The 22,460-nt window shown below is 47.2% G+C and overlaps 8 protein-coding genes across 8 annotated transcripts; 4 read left to right on the top strand and 4 right to left on the bottom strand.

Moving 5' to 3' along the window:
* Positions 1 to 330: 330 nt before the first annotated feature.
* On the bottom strand, positions 331 to 1,980 carry N7495_000280 (transferase family protein; the record flags this gene model as incomplete). The annotated part of the gene is made up of 1 exon (XM_057202950.1): positions 331 to 1,980. The coding sequence occupies one exon, from the start codon at positions 1,978 to 1,980 to the stop codon at positions 331 to 333; it is 1,650 nt and encodes a 549-aa protein (XP_057067023.1).
* Positions 1,981 to 3,087: 1,107 nt separating this feature from the next.
* Positions 3,088 to 4,951, bottom strand: atg15 (triglyceride lipase ATG15; the record flags this gene model as incomplete). Its single annotated transcript, XM_057202949.1, has 2 exons — positions 3,088 to 4,698; positions 4,754 to 4,951. The coding sequence occupies 2 exons, from the start codon at positions 4,949 to 4,951 to the stop codon at positions 3,088 to 3,090; spliced, it is 1,809 nt and encodes a 602-aa protein (XP_057067022.1).
* A 404-nt stretch (positions 4,952 to 5,355) lies between these two features.
* Positions 5,356 to 7,568, top strand: N7495_000278 (VPS9 domain-containing protein; the record flags this gene model as incomplete). The annotated part of the gene is made up of 2 exons (XM_057202948.1): positions 5,356 to 5,666; positions 5,723 to 7,568. 2 exons carry the CDS (start codon positions 5,356 to 5,358, stop codon positions 7,566 to 7,568), a joined length of 2,157 nt encoding a protein of 718 aa, XP_057067021.1.
* Positions 7,569 to 8,033: 465 nt separating this feature from the next.
* On the bottom strand, positions 8,034 to 9,611 carry N7495_000277 (uncharacterized protein; the record flags this gene model as incomplete). The annotated part of the gene is made up of 1 exon (XM_057202947.1): positions 8,034 to 9,611. One exon carries the CDS (start codon positions 9,609 to 9,611, stop codon positions 8,034 to 8,036), a length of 1,578 nt encoding a protein of 525 aa, XP_057067020.1.
* Positions 9,612 to 9,983: 372 nt separating this feature from the next.
* On the bottom strand, positions 9,984 to 11,279 carry N7495_000276 (uncharacterized protein; the record flags this gene model as incomplete). The annotated part of the gene is made up of 1 exon (XM_057202946.1): positions 9,984 to 11,279. One exon carries the CDS (start codon positions 11,277 to 11,279, stop codon positions 9,984 to 9,986), a length of 1,296 nt encoding a protein of 431 aa, XP_057067019.1.
* A 773-nt stretch (positions 11,280 to 12,052) lies between these two features.
* N7495_000275 (RING-H2 finger protein) lies at positions 12,053 to 14,626 on the top strand (the record flags this gene model as incomplete). Its single annotated transcript, XM_057202945.1, has 4 exons — positions 12,053 to 12,928; positions 12,955 to 14,115; positions 14,171 to 14,446; positions 14,507 to 14,626. 4 exons carry the CDS (start codon positions 12,053 to 12,055, stop codon positions 14,624 to 14,626), a joined length of 2,433 nt encoding a protein of 810 aa, XP_057067018.1.
* Positions 14,627 to 16,352: 1,726 nt separating this feature from the next.
* Positions 16,353 to 17,096, top strand: N7495_000274 (phosphoribosylglycinamide formyltransferase; the record flags this gene model as incomplete). Its single annotated transcript, XM_057202944.1, has 2 exons — positions 16,353 to 16,763; positions 16,839 to 17,096. The coding sequence occupies 2 exons, from the start codon at positions 16,353 to 16,355 to the stop codon at positions 17,094 to 17,096; spliced, it is 669 nt and encodes a 222-aa protein (XP_057067017.1).
* A 2,786-nt stretch (positions 17,097 to 19,882) lies between these two features.
* Positions 19,883 to 22,136, top strand: N7495_000273 (Zn(II)2Cys6 transcription factor; the record flags this gene model as incomplete). The annotated part of the gene is made up of 3 exons (XM_057202943.1): positions 19,883 to 20,923; positions 20,997 to 21,793; positions 21,872 to 22,136. The coding sequence occupies 3 exons, from the start codon at positions 19,883 to 19,885 to the stop codon at positions 22,134 to 22,136; spliced, it is 2,103 nt and encodes a 700-aa protein (XP_057067016.1).
* Positions 22,137 to 22,460: the final 324 nt, after the last annotated feature.

The raw sequence follows: 22,460 nt of genomic DNA, 5'->3' as shown, positions 1-22,460 counted from the left end.
TGCCGTTTCATACCTAGGCTCCCCTCCAGGGCTTTAGCGCTTACCTCTTGCCGCTTTGTCCCCGGCCATTGCACCATCTTCAAGTACTTCGTAACTTTTTCTACATATAAGCCACTTGTAATTGCCCATAGCCTATACTAGCCCTGTAGTGTAGTAGGTAGCCTTGTGGGGTATGTTTCCAAGTCACTTGGGTACACTAGCCATAGTGTCTCAAGAATGAGGTGACTAACAACTGAGTACCTATGTATTGGAGATTAAACATGAATCAATAGACTGCCATGCACTGAACTCGATGGGGAAAAAAGCTTTAAGTCGCTGATAGAGCACATGCTAGTCACATTTAGGAAGAAGCAGTGGATCCGCTATCATGCGCTCCATATCCTGAGCTCGAGTATGGATTGATACATCTACTCCATTCTCGATCCAAGAATTGATATCAGATGCTGAATCCTTCGCCGGCGGGCCCTCTTTAATAAGAACAAGTCCATCCAAATCTGCAACAACACCTTCTACATAACGAATGCTATTTGGCGGACTCAATCCAAAATCGATATCATAAATACCTGCACGAGCCCAGCTTGTGACCAGAATGTGCCGCTGACCGAGAAATGCCTGCCAGATGCGCTGGGGACTAGTTTCATAGGCGATACTATGTATGTGGGCAGCAACTGATGAGGGCCTATTGATCTGGTTGAGTGTCTTGCGGATGTTTTGCGCGATGGATGAAATTCTCTTGGCCTGTGAAATATCTGAAGAAGCTAACTCGCAGCCAGTCATCTCGATGTTTACCATCATGCTTGGAGAGCCGACAAAGGCCTGCCCTAGGTGAAATGCAGCGCGTGAGCCGTAAGTTAAATCACAATAGAAGGGGCCGGTATCTTCGTGGATATTTCGTGCACGCGCAATGCAGGCCCAGATATGGGCTAAGACAGCATCGTGCCGACTGATTCGGATGACACCCCTCTCATGGGGGCTGTCCTTGACGGCGTCTCTCCAGAGAATCTCCACTTGATCTCGAGTCAAATGGATCACGTAGTGTGAGACGGGGGAGGCAGAATCCCATTCAGCCCAGGGCATCGACTTTCCTGCAGGAGTAATATCCTGAATCTTGTATTCATCGGGTACGACTGCTTCCCAAGGACAACCGACAGTTGAGATCCACCAATCGTAGCGATGCATGGGAAGCCGATCAACTTGTTTCATAACCTTTGGGTCTGGACTTTCTGCATTGATATCTCCTGCAGCCAGATTATCCAGCTTCTCTGGGACAAATATTGGCTCTAGAACAGGTGCAGGATCTTTTGCACCCGAAATAATCCAGCGACTGACGCTTGCCAAGTCTTTGATGAAGTAAGTCAGCGATTGGATATCGGCCAGTGGATGTCCAATTTTAGCCGCCAGTGCGAAGCCGCCACAGGCTAATTGCGTTATTTGGACTGCCACCAAAGGTGGAAGAAGACTGGTTTCATCTGAGCTTGACCGTATGGCATTGGCAATGCGAACAGAGGGAACAAGATTGTTCAAAGGAACCTTTTGACGGTCGTATATAGGTTCTTCCGTCTGCCGGAGGACCGGAGATAAGTCGTCAAGGGTAGCAGTAGTTTTCGCAGTCACAAACTCGACACCGGGATCTTGAGGAGTCCCAAAATGAACATATACCCGACCATAACGTCGCGCATGTGGTGCAAAATGGTGAGTTTCACTTGGGGCTTTTGCAGGATCAAGTGTAGAGATACCTTTCAAAAGACCGCACCATTGTGGATAGGCGTTAAAAGTGATCTTTAAAGACTGGCGAAAATGATCAAAAAGGTTGAATTGGTCGCCTTGGTGCGCAGGTTTTTCACACAGCCATATCGCACAGCTTGTTGAAAAGTCCACTGTTGTCGCATCTATCAACGAAAGTGCGATAGCCTGTTCTTCCAGTTGAGCATTAGGAAAAACTCGCTCGGCTTCAATGTGATCTACTTCGATGGGGCTCATGTTAATACCAATAGTCGTTTGAATTCTTGAGATGAAATTCGGTCAGTTGATGCTCTCGTCCATGGATATAAATACTCAACCCTCGCAGGGAGTGGCGGCAAAGTAACCTCGTGAAATTAGCAGTGAAGTCCCGAGTGCGTATCTAGGGGATACTATCATATTCAAGTGGCAAATCCTAACCTTGTTGAATATAATACCTAGTTTATGTGGTAGTAGTGTTGACAGCTAGTCTTAATGTGGTTAGTGCATCACGACGCGCTTACTCCCCGCAGCGACACTTTACCTTCCAAAGCATCAGCGCTTGGACGATTTGTCTATCACCGGTGACGGTTTTCGTCTCTCGCACCGGCGAAAAGCCGAGTTCATCGATGTGTGGTTGTTCAAGATTTTGGTAAACCGATTTTGGAAGCAAGTAGTCACCAGGCCCTACTGCCGATGGCAAGTCGTATCGACACCGTTCATTGCATGAGAAGGGCATTTTGCACCGTGATATATCCATTCACAATCTTCTCATTCATAGAGAGGTAGGGAATGCAAATGTTTCCAGTACGACCAAAAGAATTGGATGGAAGAAATTAGATTGGCTCTTTCTAAACTAGGCCTTGTTCACGGCGGCGTCTTCTAGAGCATCGCGGGGTGACTTCACTGCTATCTTAAACCAATAATCCCACGCATGGGTTTGCTCCGAAATGCAGTCCCCCCTGCTACACTTACAAAAGGGGCAGGTGAATTTGAAGGGTTGTACCAGAAAAAAATGGGCATCCTAAAAGATACTGAAGAAACTCTTATTGACGTATTATAAATGATCAACGAATAGAGGCTGTTATGCTCTTTCTTCTTACACTGAAACCTTGGAAGCTCAATTCTGGCCTGATGACTCCGTACTCCGCACATAGTAGTGGCTGTAACTGTGACCTTGACCGTGACGGTATGTGATGTATGCCAGCATCCCCACAGGGGAAGGGCCGGTGGCGATGCATGCAGAGTTTGGTCTCGCATGGTGAGTAAGTGCAGATGGCATAGATGATGGAATCGCTATATTCAAAGCGCTGGTGGTCTCATCCCAGAATCCTCAGCCTAATATTAGACTCTGCATATTCATGTGGCTTATTTCGCATTGTGTGTGGCTATGATAGTCGTTGACGGGGGCGGGGTTATTGTAGGTGACGTTATTGTAGGTGATGTTATTATAGGTGGGAGTGTCGTTGTACTTGTCGGGTCATTACAACCGAACCAGCCAGGCGTCGCACATGTTGAAGTTGAGGTTGAAGTTGAGGTTGAAGTTGGAGTTGCAGAAGTAGATGTCGATACTAAAGTTGCTGTCGTGGTAGTAGTTGGATCGTTGCAGCCAAACCAACCAGGTGTTTTACATGTCGTAGTACTGGTTGTAGCTGAAGTTGTCGTGGTGGTGGCAGTAGTGGTCGACGAATCCAGGCATCCCCACCATCCTGGGGTGCTGCAGGTTGCTGTTCTTGTAAAAGTAGGAGATGTAGTGGTTGTCGTCGTCGTCGTAGTGATTTCAGAGCCATTGCTTTTGAAGAATTTCCATAGAATGCAATCATAGCATTCTTCTTCGGCAGAACATTCTGGTACAGTATCGTACTTCTCTATGACGTCGGATATGACACTCTTGATCTTATGAGTGCCGAGACCAACACGCCAGCCTTTATCCGCCACAGTGTCATAGACACACATCTGGCCGGTGTGGCATGCCGACTCCATGGCGTAGCCGCCCCATGTGCATATGGAGTCGATTCCGTTACAAGTTCCCATATAGACCGGATCAGCTGTATGTCCAAAATGGAACGATCCAGTCCATTTCCGCGTCTGTGGAAGTCTTGAATCATGACCAGGCGGACTTGGAAGACCGAGTCGAGCCGCAGGCAGCGCTTCAGGAACTGCCTCAAAAGTCACAGCGGGTATTCCAAAAGTCAACCCAAGCAGACTGCTCATAGCACCACCCAGAGAATGACCTGTCAGCCAGACGTTTGCTCCGGGGTAGATTGCTGTAACATTGGAATACAGATCGATCGCGGCTCTATAGTAGCGATTCTCGTCATAGAGAGACTCTGTAATGCAGGTCAAGTTTGCAGTGTATGCAGTAGTTTGGCAGTCGCAAACTTGTCTCCACAAGTACGATCCTCCCTGACCACAGCAGCAACTAAAGAACAAGTTATCGTTCTCTTTATCCTTGGTGGTTGTCCCTACACCGTCGAAGAGGGCCGGGGATGTTCCTTTTATGGATATAACGATGGTGCTGTTCTTCTTATCGGCATATATATGTCCTCGAAGTCCGTCCTTTTGCCATCCAAAACTTGACGAGTAGTTGAAATCGCCGTTGATTGTTTTCCAGTCTTCTGTATCAGGCAGTTGAATATAGTCATTCGCAGTCATTTTTGCGAACGTCAATACAGTTTCCTTGTCTGTAACATTAGGACCGTCAACCAGGTCCATAACCCAATCTAACGGCGACAATATACTTGGAGCACCTGACAGCTGCGCTGTCGTCAAGTGATCCTCGATCACCGATAGACGTCGGTCTGCAAGCCGCTGTATGGTGATCGGATTTGAAGATGCCACTAAAAATGGGAGAGTTCTCACATCCTCCTCGATTCCGTCGTCTGACAAAGTTCGGAGTTGAGTATCGGGTCTGATATCTAGCCTTGCGTGGAGGCTGGGGTGTTCGTAGGCACCTCGCTGGAATATGTGTCGTAGAGACTATAGATATATTAGTATGACAGGAATGGGAACATATTTGAGATTGATGAATCACAAATTCAAGTGGTTCGGATGATAGCTCTGGTTCATCCATAGGCACCTGTGGCGGTAGTATGGGTATCTGGAGGTTGGGATCATAGTAGGCGGAGACCGCTCCTGGAAGTAGTATAATAGTTGACAAGAAGGCACCAAAAAGCCCTGACCCCTGCCAAATCCTCCCCTGAGACCTCTGGGATCTTTGAAAACGAGACATGATGTGAGTAAGTAAGTAGATGATGAGAGATTGGGAGGGAGGTATGACGACGGGGCGAGAGTTATCAGCTTATCGGGTGGATATTCACGTGATGGGGTCCCGTGGACGCGCGGATAAGGAGATTCAGACATTATTGATTGTGGATTGATATGACTATTTGGGGAATTGCTTCTTATTGGGATCTGGTCTCATCTTTCAGATTTAGCTAATAGCTATTGAAGATCCCTTCAATTTGTCTAGCCCATAATATATCGATATAACTCTGCAGCCTGCAGTTTGCAGGACTCAACACACCAACAGAGAGGGGAGCTTTAACATAGGATCTGCATGAGCCTATCAGCTGAGCCTAGCGGAGTCACTTGCGACTTAGTGTCCCATAAGCAGTTGGGGCTGCTTGACTGAACATGTCTAGCCTCTCCGACGATGGCTCTGGCTCACTCAACCTGCATTCGACTCGTTCATTTACCAGAATGGACACCTTCGACACACAATCTCCAACTTCCAATAAGCAGGCAACAGCCGAGCTGCTAGATCAATCACTGCCAACTGCCGATGATGGTGGACAAGGAAATAGCCCCGATTTATTCGAGAGACGAGGTTCGGCTGATTCTGCTGGCACAGGGGATTTGCAGAGAAATGAAGGATTCGTGCTGTCACAGAGTGTTGATGATCCATCCGAAGAGCTCCCAATCGAGCTCATCAGCTTATCAGATCGGTAGGTTCGCTGATCAACTATGAATCTGAATCTTGTCTAATGGGCTTTATATCCAGATTTGTCAACTCTTTGAGCGCCAAAGTTCACTCCTCTCCCCCCACCATCGAGAAAGTCTCCTCCCTATTCCAGGTTTTCTACAGCCGTGCCGAGTCTCATATCGCGACCCATATTTCCACGCTTGCATCTCGTATTAACCGTGATCCGTCTCCTCAAGCTCCCTCAAAGTCACCAGGAAACCCTTTATCGAAATTGAGCGGCAAGATCTCCCATGATGATGTACGAAGTACATCTGCTCGACAGATGTTAACCGTTGAAGAAGTATCTGAAAAACGGAGAGCGCGCAAGGCTCTAGAATACAAACGAGGTGCATTGGAAGAAGCTGCAGAGCGAAGAATTTGCGAAACAGTCTACGATAAGATCTGGAGGCACAGTAGCACTTTGGATGATGTTCGGGATGAAAAACTACGTTCTAAGACTGCAGCTTTGTTGCTAGTTGGCATTAACCTCAAGGACCTTGGTATCGAGCTTGACATGACGACAATCGACGAAAAGAAGCAGCAAGAGGCGAACGACTGCATTGCCCAAGCACGTGAGCATCTTGAGAAGATGAACGACTACAAATACCCGCTTGGCAAGCTCCAGCAATTAGCAGCTGCCCACAAAGCCATTGTTGATGCTCTTACCAAACTTCTCCCCTCTTCCTCTTCCGCAGACGAGATTCTGCCCACTTTGATCTATTCACTCATTACATGTCCACCAGAAGGCATTCATATAATCAGCAACTTTCTCTTCATCCAACGATTTAGGTCATCCACCAAAATCGACGGCGAGACTGCGTACTGTTTGACCAACCTGGAAGCTGCTATCTGCTTCCTCGAAAATGTAGAACTATCAAGTCTACGTGCAGACGAGCTGCAGGAAGGTCCCCCAAAGACTGCGAGCGCATCAGCAACTCCATCCTCGGAGCGGCCGGATCCTTTCCGACCAGCAAAAGAAACCACAACTTCATCTGTCACAACGGTTTCGGCATCTCCAGAGCTTTTGAAACCAGAGATCAAGCCAACATCTGCAACTTTACCGAGGCCGCAACCCTCACCACAGCAAAGGCGCCTAAGCAATCTCTTCCAACCTCCCACGAAAGTCCTCGAAGCTGCAAACGATGCGGTTCGCAGCACTGCAGATCAGGGACTGAAGAATATTGGCGCATCTCTAGACAACAGCTTCAATTTTCTGTTCGGTCGTCTCAAGGAACTCCAGACCCAAGCTCCCAATTCACAAGGAAACGGTTCAGTGTTGCCAAAGACGCTTGCCGAAGCTCGTCGTCTAGTTGCCATGCCACCAGCCAATCAGCCATCTCTTAGCCCAGAAGACCTAGCCTCAATTAACGCCACTCACTCCGAAGGCGGAACACCAATCCGCAACTCAAGAGCTACGAGTCTCGCCAGTGAAGGCCACACACCCCGTGATCGAAGCATCGATAGTGCGAGACTACGAGCCAAAGCAAGTGTCCATTCGTTACGAGAGGAAGCGGTGTCAACGCCATCTTCAGTCACCACACCCAATCCCATCGAATCTATGCGATATTTTGGTAACACCCTTAACCCTCTTAACCATATTCCAGGGATGATCAAGAACTTTGGACGTCAAGTGCCAGAAACACCAGGCACGAGATCATTGTCCCCAGCGCCCTTAGACCGCCGGAAGACTTCACCTCCTTCAATGGAGGCTCCTACTATCACCCGAAGTCCAGTTCCACCACCACAGATAATTGATCCTCCCATTCAGCGATTCCTTCAGATGAAGGACGCCCGTGATCTCCGCATTGGAGACGTTGCTTCTCTACTTGATGATTATAAGCGTCTAGCTGCCGCTCTTTCTAAAATTGGAGCTGGATCTCGATGAATGTGTCAAATGCAACATAAATTCATCGAGTATCTTTTATCCCATATACTTTTACTTTGTTTACAACCCCATTTTCGGGATAAATTCGCGGATAGAAACCTGTGCATGAGGATTCTCTTAAACTACTCATTACTCATAGCAATCAACAACATTTGAAGATTTTAATATTCTTATAGCTGAATAAAGGCTTGGAGACTAAGCCATTTGAATTTTGGATTATGCATTCTGTAGCCAGTAATATCATTTTCATGAGACCAATTTTCCATCTCAATAAAAAAAGGGCAAAGACACTATCAGCCCAGACGTACAAGATAGGGTATTAAACATGAAGAAAGGAACAATATCTTGACTCGTAATAATGACGTTGAAAGATACTGAACCATGGATATCGAAGATAATATCAGGTGAGCAATGGAAAGTAAGCATGGCGTGATAGAGTTGAAAGCAAAAAGTGACCTTCAAGAGCTAAGTCTTGCGTCCGCGCAAGACTTCTGCACCACCAGTTCGCATCTCATCAAGCTTCTGGGAGAGATCCGAGTTCTGTGCCTCTACTAGTTCATGACGACGTCGGATCTCGGATTCAAATACCGCAGCCGTTTGGCGACGGGCACGGCGCAGCTTCTTCATTTCTGTGAGAAGTTTGCTGAATTGGTCGATGAGTTGATCTCCACAATCTTCCCATTCATCCACCGAAATGCGAGAAAGGTATGCTTGGCGATCCTTCTCGCCGATGCTCATAATATGAGATGCGGCATCGTTGGGAGACAGAGCAGCTATATTTAGGGAGGGCTGGGGCGACAAGGAGGGTGATTTGACAGGAGTGGGAGCCCGTGTGGGGATCTTCTCGAAAGGCTCAGCTTGTAGCTCAGCAAATGATTTTTGGTATAGTTGGTTGGGAGGGTAATCTGCTTCAAAATTTCGTTTCTTTGTATTGATGACTGTGTTGCGACGATAGTGTTTGTTAGAGGTAGAGGTTGAGATAGAGTGAGAAAGAAATGGACCTTGAGTCTCGACCTCGCCGTGATTGTCAGTCACGTTGGTGATATCATAAGTGTTGAATGACTTTCCACTTGCCCGTCGACTGCTGAGACGTATCGTCTCATCATTACCTGTATCATCCTCGTCATCACTGTGATCGTGGAAAGCTGTGATGCTTATAGTTCGGCCGGTTTGAGATGGTGGCGCGGAGCCATATCTAGGAGGAGACAAGTCCAATTGATCAAGAAGAGAAGGTTTGGGAGGACTGAAGCGTGTCCTTGGAGTTGATGTCATGCTAGGGGGAAGTGTGATCTTCCTAGCTGCGGTAGGAGGCAGCATATGGCCTAGTTTCCGCGGCTGGCTCTGCAATTCAGGAACAACAATCTCCACTGGGGATTGAGGCTGTGACATCGTCTGCAGTTGATCTACAGGCTTTGATTGTCTTTTTCGCGCGGACCAAAAATTCTCTAGGCGTTTGCTCAACGGCTCTTCGGCCGAGCGATTCCTATGAGCCATGAACCAGCTGCCCTGTTCGACAGCTTGGTCCTCAATCTTTTCATCATCTGCTGCCCCAACAGACGAGGTAGCCTGGCTGGAAGAATCTTCGAGGTCTGTGTCAAAGCCAGCTTTTTTCATGGCGTTGTCGCTATAACCCTCAAACCAAGTTGATCGGCCACGATTACTAGGTCGAGGTAAGTAAGATGGCGGTGGTACAAAGTCAACATAGTGTTTGATGGCCGATGGCTCCTGGGAACGGCCATCGTCAAATGCGTGAACACTCGTCGCTGCAATAGTTGAATCATCCACCCCTTCAACGTCAGTATCAAACATATCTCGCTGTCCTCCACTTTCGGTAGGGGGGCGAGCTTGCTGATCCGGGATGTTCCTCTGCTCTTGGAAAGCCAGAGAGACAACTCGACCACTCGACTGTAGATCACCCAGGCGAGTAACAGGAACTTCAACTTTGCTTTGAGCAGCCCGTAGTTGGCGTTGTGATGGACCCATATCGGTGTGCGCACGAGGTTGCCCGGCCTCCTTAGAGTGGACATAGTCACCCACTCCCATTGTGAATAGACAGACTCGCTAGCTTCTACCTATCCTAGATCCTCATAAGAGAATAATCTTTGTAGAGCATCAGCTTGTAATTGACTTTTCCACAGAAGGCAATGGAGATACAAGATCCTTTTTTTTTTGGCCAGATCAACGCGAAGGAGGCGCGTGGTCACGTGTACTTTCACATGTACTTTCTACTGGGAATCCGAGATAGACATCTGAAGGACTTGTGCTTGTCACTTTGAATATTTTTTGTATGACTCCAAGGTTGTGTATTGGAACTGAAAACAACATTCGAAACTTTTCATGTTGGCCCACTATCTTACATCCAGGGCTATTAAGGCCACCTTAATTAAATGTAGCATTAAAGATATATCTATGAAGCTAATTAAAAGGCGATGGTGATCCATCGCCAATGTGAAGATGCTTTAAGTTTTCAGCAACACTTTTTCCACGTTGCCTGGCCTTTTCCAAAAATTCCCTTGCTTTTTCCAACTCTGCCTGCCTTCGCTCTATAGCGACCTGTTGTTGACGCCGTGTCTCCATTGAACCTTGATTGCTATCAATTAGCATAGCCTCAGGGTCATACTCTTCCCCATCCTCTGGTGATGTGACCAAGGAACTTATCAGTAAATCTCCAATCCAAAGTGACACCATGCCTTGGAGTTCCAGTAACTCAGAGGAGTCTGAATATGGAGGTGATGCAAGGAGAGAGCCAAGGCGCGCAGCAATTTGCTGTGCCTGCTCCAATTCCTTCGCACGAACAGCAGAAGTCATCGTCTGTCTCTTTTCCGCTTCGCGACGTTCAAAATCGATCGATGAGTTTCCGTCGTCAGAGAAGACATCAGATAAATCATCGGAATTTAGAGCTATTTTCTCCCTTGCTAAATCACTCTCCTCCTGTGAAGTATAGATCCACAGACCAAACATCGCTGGGTAGAAGTGTAGAGCAGATATGGAGTTCGGTGAAGATTTCGCGAAGGGGTGATTTAGAATCAATCTCTCGTAGTACTCTTGCGCATCCGCAAATCCCTTTGAAGTAAATGGAGATTGTGTGTTATCAAACAATGAATGATCCGCCTCTGCTGGCACTTTCTGTTGGCCTTTTCGCAGCAGGATCTCTGCTCCGATGCCCCACCTGCCTTCACTGCGCACATCTAGCGGAATGCCTCTGAATTCTTCTCGTAAAAGGAGACCCCATGCCCTTCCAGCTCGGATGTAGTCTCTTTGGAGGAGACAGCGATGGAGAATGGCAGTCAAAACTGCAAGGTGCTGGAGACGAACATTACCTTGGTGCGCAGCGGCCTGTGGGGGGTAGACAGGCGATGTCAGAGACGCTAGGGCACCGGGAAGATGACCTGGAAGATTCTGCTTGTTTGGTTGTTCTTTCTTGGGAGGCGCATGGGGAAATTGACCGCCTGGTAATTCTTGGTCAAAAGAGAGACCAGCGGTTCTATACTGATGAGCTTCATTGGGTGTCAAAATCAGAGATTGTCTAGCAGGAACCGACTCTGCCACTGAAGCGGCATCTGTCGTATCTGCACCATCCCCATTATCATCCGTATACTCAATACTCTTCTTGCGTTTTTGGCGATCGTATTGGGCGACTCGAGTGCTTGTTGGCTGCAGCCAGGGAGGTAGCGGCAAAGAGAAGGTAGATGCCGACAGAACAGGCGCCATCTACTTAACGTAGCGTGAATTCCATTCAGGGCCGTTCAATTTTAGACTAAACAATTGGGGGCCAAAGGATGGGTGGGAAGATAGTAGAACGGAATCATTAAGAGTTGATAACCTAACTTTCGTCAGTCGTTGACTAAGAAAGTCCGAAACAACCGAGGGGAGCAAAGCAGGCAAACATCACTTATCGCTATCATCTACCACATCATCGTTCTGTCCCCTTTCTTTCTTTATCCCCTCCTCGTCTATTAGACGTCTCCTTTCCCATTTCTGTTGATTATTCGACTCTGCTTCCCGCATCTTTTCCAAGGAATCCCCATCTAGCCGATCTCTCCCACACTCTCAAACATCGGCGGGTATCTCGCCTTGTACCTGGCGCCTGTCAGACTGGTTGAGACTCTACTTACTGTACTCTCGCGTCGGACAACTGGTTTCACCTTACCCCCAAGGTGTTCATTGAATATCGACTACTCTCTTCACTTGTTCTCCATTCCTCTATCACGGTCCCTCTTTATCCCCCCTCTATCTTAAACATCACGTCACCACTCAACTTGGGGCTAGCTCCATCTCATCGGTAGAGTCAGAAAAGGCGTGCATTTCAGATTGAGAGTCATTAGAAATCAATCATTCGGTTAGTTTCTTCGAACTTCCCCCAGATAATCGGGTAGAATCTGGGCACTGACACGGTCGCTTTTAGCTATTTCGGGAATTCCTTATGGCAGTAGGCGGTCTCTAATATTCTTTGTACTAAGATCTCATTGCTGGCACCTGCTACTATGGGACAGTCGTCTTCCACGGCCCGACAATCTCGCATCACGAACTACCCCACAACACCTTCTCTAACGGAGCGCGACTCTAGAACGAGGAATGAAGAGATGAACAACACACAAAGAAGTCTCCAAGATGAAGAGGCAGGTTCATCAGAGGTGAACTCACACTCGCAGAACGGTCATGATACACTATCGAGCCAACCAACTCCGTCGGCCACTCAACAACAGTCAACCACTCGGTTCTCAGGAATGCGTTCTTCGAGACAAATGCAAACTATTGAAGAGGCGATTCGTGAACAAGATCGCGAGGGTGTAAATACCAGGCCAGGATCAGCTAGAATGACCAGAAGGCATTCTACTATGACGCGGCTGGGCTCTCGATTACTCCCTGACTCAGTAATTCGTGGTCTCCTGAATAGCGAAGAGGAAACACCGGCAGAGGGTCACGCACACCGCCATGGACTAGTATCACGAACCACTCCACGATCTGAGGCTATACATAGCAGTCGCTTTAGTCCCTTCAGTGTACTTGGACAACGGGGTATCACACGTCGACGTTCCAATCGAAGCCCATACATTCCGCGTACCGACTCTCCTACGACATCTGATTCAGCAACTTCCCAATCATTCCTTGGTGCGGATACAGAGCAGGTTGCTGACGCAAATCGGTCTTCCTGGCGTCGCAGCGCCCGCTTGCATCGCATGCGACATTCGATCTCAACACCGATTTCTCACATGTTCGGATCGACCTCTTCAGTCCCTCGTGATGACTCTGATTACAGTGTTGACCAAGGGATTGGATCCGCACCCAGACCCTATCTTCCCGTCGACGCCATGGACACTCGATATGACTCTGGGGACCTTTTGCATGAACTCGATTCGGTAGAGTCGAGCGTACAAGCTGGCAGACCGCTTTCTTCTACTCAAGCAAGCCCCCTTTGATGCGCCGCCTTCCAGATCTTCTAAGAGCACGGTCTGCACGACCCCTGCGACGAGAAGAGCAAACACCTCTTTCCCGAGTGCTCCAGCTTGCTGCCACTGCAATAGCTGCCCAGCTTTCCGGGACCACCGGGCCTCCTCTACCGAATATCCAAGCTTTAGGAAATGATGGAATAGAAAATTCCTTGGAGACCTTTATTCAGAGTTTGCAGAATGCCTCAACTACACCGCCCCAGCCAGCAGCAACAGGCGAAGGTCCAAGCAACACTGGAAATGAGGGGCCTTCGACGCCAGTGAATTTCTTACGAGTTTTCCGATTTGTCAATTCTGATACTCCAGGAGGCACCAATCCTTTCACTCCAAACGCGGGCAGCTCTGAGAATGCTGGATCACAGCCTGACACAATGTCAATCGACGAGCCTGCGGAAGCAACTGAGGGACGGACAGTCACACTCGTTGTGGTTGGTGTTCGATCTGTCCCTGCGAGCAATAGTCTACCCAGTGAACAAGGACCGGGGGCTATCACAGGTCCAGGACTGGATGCTCTTCTTGGATTGCCACTCATTCCACACATTGGCAATCCCTCACGGCGGCGCGACGCATCGGGCAACCCCAGAATGGCTTTTACCCGACCATCAGGTAACTCGGAATTGTTGGGTCATCCTGGTATCCAACCATCGCGACAGCCCTCGCGAAGATTATCTGATTCCGGAGTCCGCGCGGCACATACATCTTACCCCCCTTCTGCATTTTCTGATAGTCCCCCTGGACCTCACCCTCCCCCATCAACACCTGCCGAACACGGTTTATCAGCCGTATCCTCCGGTACTTCCACTCCCCGTCGCCGGCCATCCTCAGCCTCGGCTTTATCACCAAGTCTTCTTCCACAGGTACACGAGGAACGAGCTATGCCGCCCCCGCCGTCTGTAGATGAACCGCAGCAGCGAAGACGAAGCGACTCTGAGTATTCACGTAATCGGTCTCTCGGCTCAGGGAATATTCGCCGCAATGGCATGGTTGAGCCTGATCAACCCACACCGAGAGAAGGTCGAAGCTGGTTGATCTACGTTGTTGGAACCAATCTCTCTGAAAATCATCCGGCTCTGACTACCCCGAGTCTTTTTACTGATGTATGGACTGTGACCAACTGCCTTTTCACTTGGAATTCGCTAACCTCCCCTTTAGAACCCTACTTATGAGGATATGATTTTACTCCAATCTCTTTTGGGCCCTGTCAAACCTCCAGTTGCCACCCAGGAAGATATCAATACTGCAGGCGGAGTGTTCCGGCTTATTGAGCGAGGGGGCTCGTTAGTCGCAGAATCTCTTGCTGATGGTAGTATCATAGAAATCCAGAATGGAGAACGCTGTCTGATCTGCCTGTGTGACTATGAGGCGGCCGAGGAAGTTCGGAAACTTTCCAAATGCAAACATGTTTATCACAAAGATTGCATCGACCAGGTAACAAGTGGACCTTATCGTCTCCCTAGCGGATATTTTCTAATTTTTAATGTTTAATAGTGGCTTACTACCGGACGGAACTCCTGCCCTCTCTGCCGAGGACAAGGTGTGGGCGAAACATCTAACAGTGATGGCCCGGCATCTGGCCCATCTCTGGCACCTGAAGCCCCAGTCGTGTAAAATGCAAAGTTGTTTATCAACAAAGATTACATCTACCAGGTAGACAATTCATCCAACCCATCCCCTGACTGATAGTTTCTAATGTTTAATGTTTAATAGTCGAACTCATTCCATGCCAAGACTTGGGCGAAACATCTAACAAGGATGATTTGGCATCTGGTTCATTTTCTCGCAATCCGTTCCTAGATCTGATTTAATAGGGGCCCCCTCCCAATCCCCTTTCCCATTATCACCCCTCTATCGTTGGACCCTCGCGGTCTGCACTTCGCTCATTGAAATTAGCATTCAGCATCGGCTTGAAGCCCTAACGAATATCTTTTATACGAATATCCCCCCAATCCGCTCCATTTGTCGCGCTAGTTTCAGCGCATATCTTTACAGCATATCTCATTCAACTACCTGTCAACATTCATCTACTCTTTACTAGTGTAGGGGCGGCGTCATTCTTTTGTCCTTTTGAACAGTCATACGTTATTGTTTGGCTGCCTTCAAATTTCTCACTGTGTACTATTTTTTGGATACGGTTCATCATCGGTGTGCTTCGGGTCAATTTTATTTTCAAGCGATATCTTTTTCTGTCAAGGCAAGTTCCACTTGTTCGATCCTTTTCTGTCGTTGGATTTTGAAAGCAAAAAATGAAGACGTTTCTACGGAATAAATCAAGTCAATTCCTTCTACAGCTGTAATAGTCATTAACGTGAACCCCGCTATGCTCAGAGATATGGCCAATCTTTTACTTCGGTCGCGTTTTTCAACCACCAATACCCCTTCTATCGGCAAAAACTGGGTAACAGGCTTTGTTAAGCGTCGCAAAAACCAGTTTCACGCCTCTCAAAAACATGGTTATAAGAGAACTGAAGCTTAAGACTCTAGAATCATTGTACCATGGTTTAAACTGGTTCAAAACACTATCCAAGAATATGGTAATATGTTATAGATTGGTACGACATCTTTAACAGTGACCCATTCGCGATTCCCGGGCTATAAAACAGTTCTCTGACCATGATATTTAGAAGATGTAATGACTTTTTGGGTCGTATTCATTCCCATCGCGAAGCCAGATTCGTCAATGTTTAAGTTGTCGTGCGAATCTATTATCTATAACATATTACCATGTTCTTTAATAGTGTTTTGAACCAGTTTAAACCATGGTACAATGATTCTAGAGTTTTGAGCTTCAGCTCTCTTATAACTAATCGTTATCATGTTTCTGAGTCAAACCTCTTGAGTATTAGTCATCATGATTCTGCCGGCCAAAATCTTTCTTGACGAGGGCGGTGTGAGCTTGCTTTCATTTACAGCAGGCGACACCAAAGTCCAGTTGTAAAAAAGGCGAAGTAGGATGGATCTTGAGACAAGCTTATAGGTCAGCAGACTTGCCTCGACTATTGAAGTTTCTTAAATTTCCAGTATAATCAGACTTAACCGTTGTAGTAAAGCGGTACCCCAAGCGGTGTGTTTTCGTCCTGCTTTTTGCCCCACCGGCCCCGCGAATGGGTCACGTGCAAGAAAACTTTCGAGCGGAGCTCAACATCAGTTTGAAGTATTAACACTTTGCTTAAAGGGATTCTTCTGTCTTTGATTGAGAGTAGGTTGAAGATTGAGGTTGGAATTTAACCTTTTTACTAATCTCCACGCAGTCAATTCTCGCCAATTGTAAAAAGAAAGCTCCTCTCAATTCAACTGCCCGAGTTCTCAAAAAGTTTTGTATATCAACTACGACAACATGGCCTCCCCAATTCGCACCACCGTCCTGATTTCAGGAAACGGCTCCAACCTCCAAGCCGTGATCGATCAAATTTCTGCTGGAAAACTGAACGCGACAATCGTGCGCGTGCTTTCCAACCGCAAAGACGCATATGGCCTCGAGCGCGCGAAGAAAGCCAACATCCCCACACAATACCACAATCTAGTCAAGTACAAGAAGCAGCACCCAGCAACTCCTGAAGGTGTTAAGGCTGCACGTGAGGAGTACGACGCTGAGCTGGCACGCCTTATCCTGGCCGACTCTCCTGATCTGGTCGTGTGTCTCGGATTTATGCATATCCTATCACCGCAGTTCTTGGAGCCATTGGAGGCTGCTAAAGTGCGCATAATCAACCTGCACCCGGCTCTGCCTGGTGCGTTCAATGGCGTAGTAAGTTAGCTCATTTTCGTCTATATCTAAGACTTTCCCGCACAGAAGGGTCAGTGACTAATATGTTTCTTATAGAGTGCAATTGAGCGGGCCCATGCTGCTTGGTTGGAGGGAAAGATTGACAAGACTGGCGTCATGATCCACGACGTTATCTCAGAAGTGGATATGGGAAATCCGATTCTGGTGAAAGAGATTCCATTCCGGAAGGGCCAGGATGAGGACTTGCATGCTTTCGAGAAGCGGGTACATGAGACAGAATGGGGCACTGTTATTGAAGGTGTGGATACAGTTTTGAAGGAACTTGCTGCTCAGAAGCAGGCATCGAGTGCATGAACTGAACGCGGTCTGTCCATCCTTTCTCACTCAGTTGACGAATTATGAAATCTTGTCTTATATATCACATTCCATACGTGAAAGACCATCATTTTGCATGTCATTGCATATGCTACTGTTTCTAGAAGCGTCACATCTACATTATAGTGTAGATCAGACAAGCGTGTTGCCGAATATCGCCACAGCAGGCAGATTGGAAGTGAGCGGGGCTCAGAAAAGTCAAATGGTAACTATCGATCAACTGCGATTCAGCAGGACTTGGCCTGCAGCCCGCCTGAACATTTTAGCGGGCCAGAACTGGGTCGATGGAGAGCTGGAAGTAGATACATGCAATCTGTATCATACAGCTGGATAGAAGTATCCACCTTGACGAAACAGGCTAACGTAAGAAGGAAGAGAACCAGATACATGGCTTTGATTGAGGGGTTCGTAGACTTGTGATCTGGGCTGCGTGACATATACGCGTACCTAGGTATGGAGTCGGAAAAGCCGGTGTTCCTCGTTTCTTGGGTTCATGGCTCGTCTCCATTCGATAAGAAAGGCGATGGTCAAGGTATATTTGGCCCCGCTTGACGCGGCTCAGGCAACGCGCAGGAATGTGGGTTTGTAGAATTGGAGATGCAGTACTTTTGCGCACGCCACGAGTTACTTCCTCGGCCAGGCTCGGCAGTCTTTCAAGGTTGGTTACTAACAACCCTAATAGAATAAAGCCCATATTAATTTCAGTCTTATTCTAGGTTAGAATTAAAAAAGTATTTGATAATAAATTGATAATCTAATTTGTAGGGCTGAGCTTCAGAAGGATGTATGTGGAGAGCATACTTTTTTATCTCGCACATAATCTCCGTTGCTCACCCGTTTTTCGGCCGAACTACACTAGATTCCCAAAGCCCTGTTTTTATTATAGGAGTCCATGTTTATTTATGACACTCGATGTACTACAGTGCTCCGTACGAGATTGTACCTCCTGGAATGGGGCCTATTTACCCACTAAACTAGGCATAGTTAGCAGCAGCAGCAGCAACAGAGTGGATCCTCGAATCCCCGAATCCAGGACATTGGGGAACATGGAATGAAGGAGAATGGGGAATCAGATCGGATCGGAGATGATGCCAATTCAGGCCCAGCGTAGACAATGAAAAGGCTAAAGCAGAGACTAAGAGACAAACTAGGAACATGATCGACAGTTTTCAAGGAGATTATTGGAATAAGGAATAAGATGTACTGCCCCACAGTCTGTCCAGGTGTCAAAATGAACCGAGAACTAACTTGGATCCGGGTCACCTTTCATCCATGAGCCATGAGATAGTATTCAGTTAAGCTAGTGTTTTAGTGCTTTGGGACAATTGACATCGCTGTTCCGCCACATGCTGATCTTCCATTGTTATTAGTAACCACTGTCCATAGGTAGCTTAGCTCCAACCAGAAAGCTCTCAGGTCCTTGTTCTTGGGCCCGATTGGGTCGACCCCAATAAAAATCCTGCTCTAGATCTAGGCACTCGGCCCACAGTATTTCGAGCTATGATGCATATGTGGAAAACAAAAATCACATGCAGCTTTTCAAGATTGACAATGATGAATTTAGGAAAAAAAAAGAGTAAATAAGAAAACTAGAAAATCAGAAAAGAAGGATGTGAAGTGTTTAGTATAGTTGGTCGTGAAGCATTAGTCATCCGAGAACATCACCCGAGAACTTCATCCGAGAACTTCACCCGGAGAACCTTGGAACGTTCAACGTCCTAACTTTTTCGGCACTTCAACATTGCACCTCCATATGTTTTAATAGCATTGCCGTTGAGCGGGCCCATCCTGTTCACGATATCTCATACTTCGACTATCTGGTCCAAATAGGATAGTCTGTGCCATGAACTGATCGAAGGTTCGGTTCCATTATGTCATTTTACCAACATTTTCGGACGAGTTCGGCACATGTTCCAATTCCAGTTCCATTTCCTTCTTTTCTTCTTCCCATTAAGCATTTTTTTGGTTGGCAAATCGGCCATTGAGAGAACATCAATTCAGGGGAAGGGGTGGAGCAAGAGTACATACATAGTTCTTGGACGGAGTTAGGGTGCTCCGTGTGGAGCCCTGGAGCTCCGTGCAGTATTGACGTATAACTGATTCAGCGCTATGATCATTACGAGGATCGTCCCCTTTCCCATACACTCACGGAAGGGTGGATATTTAATCTTCTTGGATCACTGGGGTTTGTCTTCCTCGAAATCACTGAGATCCGAAGCAATCCGGAGATCTACCATCTCCGGAAGATATAAAGCGTGGTGGAGTTTCGAAATGGGAAAAGGGGCATCTGTTATTGGACTTCCACCTAGGATGGACCTAGTACGAATTGACCAGATCTAGGAACAGTAGTATCCTCTAGGCCTAGATTAAGGAGTTAGTGTTATTATTGAATACGGCCCAAGAATAAGGATAGTAAAAATGATAGAAGCAGCATAAGCAGAAGCATCAAGTGGGGACGAAATCAAGTTGAAAAGAAAAAAGGGAAAAAGGCAAGAAAAGCAAAAAGACTCTTTTGACACCAAAAAACAGAGTTTCCCTAGCACATTTGTTAATCTCCGCTTTTAACATCCTGGTTCACTTAGTCTGGGTCGAACTCGACTTCAACCCCACCCCTTCTCTTACAGCTTCTATTTACCTTACCGCATCCCCTATTTCTTTTTGTATTTCCTTTCCTTTCCTGTATATTACTATGTCAGCTTCTTAATACTGATTATAATCGCTGGGGGAAACATCTACAAGCTAATATTCTAGCTTGCTTGGCCACTATGGCGTCGTATCAACAATCACAAGCTGCCATGGCAGGATTTTTCGGTTCAATGCAACAAGATACAGACATGTCTGCATACTCGTTCTTCGGCCCAACAGAGTATCCGGAGAGCGTGGCTTTCTGGCATGATCCCTCAGCAGTTCCGTTGCCATCATTCGCTCCTTCATACCCGTCCAAGCAACCCATATCACACCAGCCTGCCTCCGACCACAAGAAACATAAGCGCACCCGTAGTGGATGCTTCACATGTCGTTCTCGCCGGATAAAGTGTGACGAGTCCCGTCCTATCTGTGAGCGTTGTCGAAGAGGAAACCGGGATTGCACATATCCCTTACCCAATAGCACCAAGGCAGCATCCAGGGCTGCGGCAAAGTCGCGCAGTTCTCATGCTTCTGCACTGGCAAGTGACTCACCCAAAAGGCCAGAAATTGACGAGAGTAGCCCCCTTGAGCCCATCATCGACGAAGAAGAACCCGACAATGCCGGGCCAATATCTCGCTCTTCGCCAATGAGTATCGGTGCAGGCCCACCACAGCCGTATCTACACAAGACGCAGAGTTCGCAATCTCTTCATAAGCCGAGCATGAAGCAAGTCTTCGAGTCTGGATCTTTTAAAATGGAGCCGGGCAGCTCACCATCATCTGAATCGTCTCGTTTTGAGTCGGTCAGTGTGCGGTCGGCCAGTGTCAGCCAGACCACGACCGACTTGCTCAACTCGGCTCGATTATCAGAGGATGTGCGATTTTATCTGAACTTCCATGTGGACTTCCTCACCAATGAACATTTTTTCTTGAGGCGAAGAAGTTCTCCGTTCATTCATCTCGGCATAATTGAACTTGCTTTAGGGTATGAGCCTTTGCTTTATGCTCTTGTGGGCTTTTCTGCATATCATCACTCATTGAATGTACCTGGAGGAAAGCTTTACAATTTCCTCAAGTACTATAATAAGGCTTTGGTTCTTTTACGGAAATCACTTGGCTCTGGAGAGGAACATACCGAGGCAACATTGTGCACAGTTCTTGTCTTGACGACTTTTGAGGTATCCATCCTAATCTTGTTTATATTTCATCCATGTACATCTTTTCTGACAGCTTTTTCTTTGTCAAATACAGGAATATATTGGAGATTGGGTGAACTTAGTCGAACACCACCAAGCCGCTCACGCATTAATGCAAGAATTACTGACACCCGAGTCTTCCAATTATGACGAACTTCATACGAACATATTCCTATGGTACGCCCGTTTCGACGTCGTAGTAGGAATCTTGGCTGGTACCGAGGTGATACTTGGTCGGAACTGGTATCTTGCCAAAGAGGAGTACGACGCTGAACAAGCTGCGCTCAATCCAGGCGACCCAAGTAAGCAACTCGCACTGGTTGCATCAATCAACCGGCGTTTCGGTCTGGATATGGCCTCTTTATACGCCAAGCTCTCACGCGGCATGATCCCCTATCAAGATTTCATTGAACAGAATGATCAATTAGGGGAAACCATCGAGCGGGCGAAGGACATCATGAGAAAATTCGACGACTCCGAATACAGCGTCCGGTCTTATCCCAACAAACAACCTGTGACAGAAGATGACATCGTGGATCCTTATTTGCCTGGTCGAATTCATCAGGGTCCCTTGTGGGATGCTAACTATACCTGGATCGACTTATTAGCTACTGAAGCGATGCACAAGTATCAGACCATGCTCGCTGTCAAGAGACCATTGATGCCGGAAATTTCAAAGCTGGCCTTTGAGCAGTGTCAGTTGATTGAGACCATCGACCGCTGGCCAGAGAAGGTCAACGGAGCATTCATCGGTTTCAAAAATAGTATTGGCATGGCTAGCATGTTTCTTCCAAGAGATATGAAGCACGAGATGTGGGCTCGGCGGAAAATGGCTAAGATGGAACAAACTGGGTAGGTGGACAGCGCTTTCAAAATTACTCTTCAGTACTCTTGAGAAGTAAAAACTAATAACTCTACTTTCTTATTCAGATACATTATCGCTCCTCGCTTTAGAGGTGCCCTGGCAGCTATTTGGCAATGTCCAGAATTGCACCACTGGTGGCTTCCAAATGATGAGGGATACACAGATATCGTCCGCGAAATCCGAGCTATGTCCGATGAACGTATGAAACAGCCTCGAGACGATGACTTTCGTGAAAACGTACGGGATATGAAATCTCTTTTCTGGAAGCTGAACGTGAATGATGAGGAAGATGAGCAGAGTCCTTCTAGCAGCCATCATAGCTTGGGTTGAAGGCTTCCATTCATTGATGATACCCCCACCACAAGGGAAAACAAAAAAGCAAGTTGCGACTAAAGCGCGCAAGCTTGGCTATATCCAGGTCTACTATGACCTCCCCAAAAGTTTGATTCCAGTATTATTGTATTCTATACCCCCAACTCGATTCACTCGATGCCAACCTTGATATTACATACCCTCTCTTTTGACTATTCTGTACCTACATATACTTTTATACCCTACTTACAAGATCGTACATCGGAAATCACAATCATGTCTAAGATATGGCATTCACTAGTTATCGAACATTGCAGCTGGGGCATCGATTGCACTAGAAGA

Source organism: Penicillium taxi, assembly GCF_028828555.1.
Source record: "Penicillium taxi strain IBT 34144 chromosome Unknown utg000001l_segment0_segment0, whole genome shotgun sequence".
Taxonomy (NCBI): Eukaryota; Fungi; Ascomycota; class Eurotiomycetes; order Eurotiales; family Aspergillaceae; genus Penicillium; species Penicillium taxi.
This window is presented reverse-complemented; position numbering and strand designations above follow the sequence as displayed.